Raw genomic sequence first — 1,757 nt, forward strand, 5'->3', positions numbered from 1 at the left:
GTGCTGGGTGCATCGTTGCTAGACCCTCTGACTCCGATACCTAGGAGGAGCTCCTTCAGCGGCGGGTTGTTGTGAGACATCCCCTTCTACTAACTCGCACTATACCTTCCTTTCTCTAGTGCAGTAGTAAGGTGATGGCTTCCTGTACAGTTGTATTGGTGAGAAGTCAATGTAACTGCCTGGGGGTGATTCAGGCACGGCTAGTGTGGTTCGTAACGGGGCCTTGTACATATGAGGAAATAATCGTGCCAGTGGAGGTCCGAATGTCCTATTCAAGCTTTATCTCAACACTAGACTTGGTAGAAGCTGAGATGAGTAGGGGTACTCAGTATCACTCAGGTCTAATGGTCATTCTCGCGGAGACACCCCGGCAGGGCGTGAGAACAGGGGTGCCGTTGTTATGAGGAAACATATGTAGGGAAATAGTATTCCACTACTAATGGCTCGTTACTCGACCTTTTAGGTATGTTTTTGTGGTTATTCAGAATACAGCTGGCTTGATGATGACTTCCACTCCTTCAACTTCGACACGTCTACTTGGGCATCTGTTGAGGTCATTCCAGTAGCATTTCGCCCAGACAACACAGACAAGGCGTCAAGTGATGTGCAGCGTGCGGAGTTGGTGATAATAAAACACAAAAAGTATTCACGTTGGCAATGTCCTTAACTACTTGAATATTCATGTTATACTTTGTGTGTATGAGAACTAATCAAGTGAGTGTATACTGTCGTCTCTATATACCTATTTCAAACTACGGTTTTGAGTTATCAGTAGTGCAGAGCTTCTGCTAGTCTGCCCTGAGCCAAGTCCATGGTCTCGTATCTATTGATCGAGATGATTGAGGCAAGAAAGGGGATCTTCCTCGAACGAGCGGAGCGATTATTACACTTGAAGTTTTTTTAACATGGCAGGAGAACGTCGAGTTAGACACCGAATCCTCTCGTGGCTTCTACCGGTCATCATCGTTGCCCTGGGGACCACGATATCGTGGAGTATGGCTATGCATCTAGAAACGGCTCCATCATCAAGTACTCTCCCAGGTGGTACAGTGGATATAGGTTCTCGTGTTGTAGCTCCCAGTCGCGATTCCCCCTCGGTTGCCGATAACAAACAGCTCTTCTCTGGCGAGTAAGGAGGGATGCGGTATGAGTCCTTCATCTCAATCCAGTCTCTTCTCGACGAGAAGTTCTCGTGACTACATGTAGTCACTATGAGTCCTATTTGTTCAGGTGGGCGATCGGAAGCCTCCATCAGTGCTCCCCAAGGCCGATACGAGAGGACTTTTCCTCGTGGGACGTGGATGCATATCAAGTGCAACACTGCCCGCCGAAGGATAGCAGAGGTAGAAGACTAGTATCCGTTGCTCACCAGCTTCGGGGTCGACTAATGGCTCGAGTCAGTAGCCTCAGCAGGAGGCCCTTTAGTACCCCACCTCCACATGGGAGAGCGGACGCCTAGAGTTCGCACTCGTAATCAGCCTAGGATTACGAACGGAAACTTCTGTCACTCCCTCAGGCAGACTCCTAGCGTTCATCGGAGTATTACCTGCTCATATGCTTCAGGTGCTGCATATCACTTCGTACTAGCCAACTCAACACATCCTCTCAATAACATCTGCGATGAGGATACTGGACTTTGCCACCTCCCGAAGAGCATCTACCGGGTGCTCGACTGATTCTACGCTCTGGACGAGTACCCACGAGTACTCCCATCGGAAGAAGTGGAGTATCCGATCAGAAGCCTCGGTCCAAGATGA

At 49.1% G+C, this 1,757-nt stretch overlaps 1 protein-coding gene across 1 annotated transcript; it reads left to right on the forward strand.

Annotated features, from left to right (window-relative positions):
* Positions 1–1,439: 1,439 nt before the first annotated feature.
* On the forward strand, positions 1,440–1,757 carry Pmar_PMAR005497 (hypothetical protein; the record flags this gene model as incomplete). The annotated part of the gene is made up of 3 exons (XM_002785651.1): positions 1,440–1,470; positions 1,564–1,664; positions 1,739–1,757. Coding segments are annotated over 3 exons (151 nt in total), but the record flags the coding sequence as incomplete, so codon positions are not given.

The sequence above is a fragment of the Perkinsus marinus genome (genome assembly GCF_000006405.1).
Source record: "Perkinsus marinus ATCC 50983 genomic scaffold scf_1104296932216, whole genome shotgun sequence".
NCBI classification, from domain to species: domain Eukaryota; phylum Perkinsozoa; order Perkinsida; family Perkinsidae; genus Perkinsus; species Perkinsus marinus.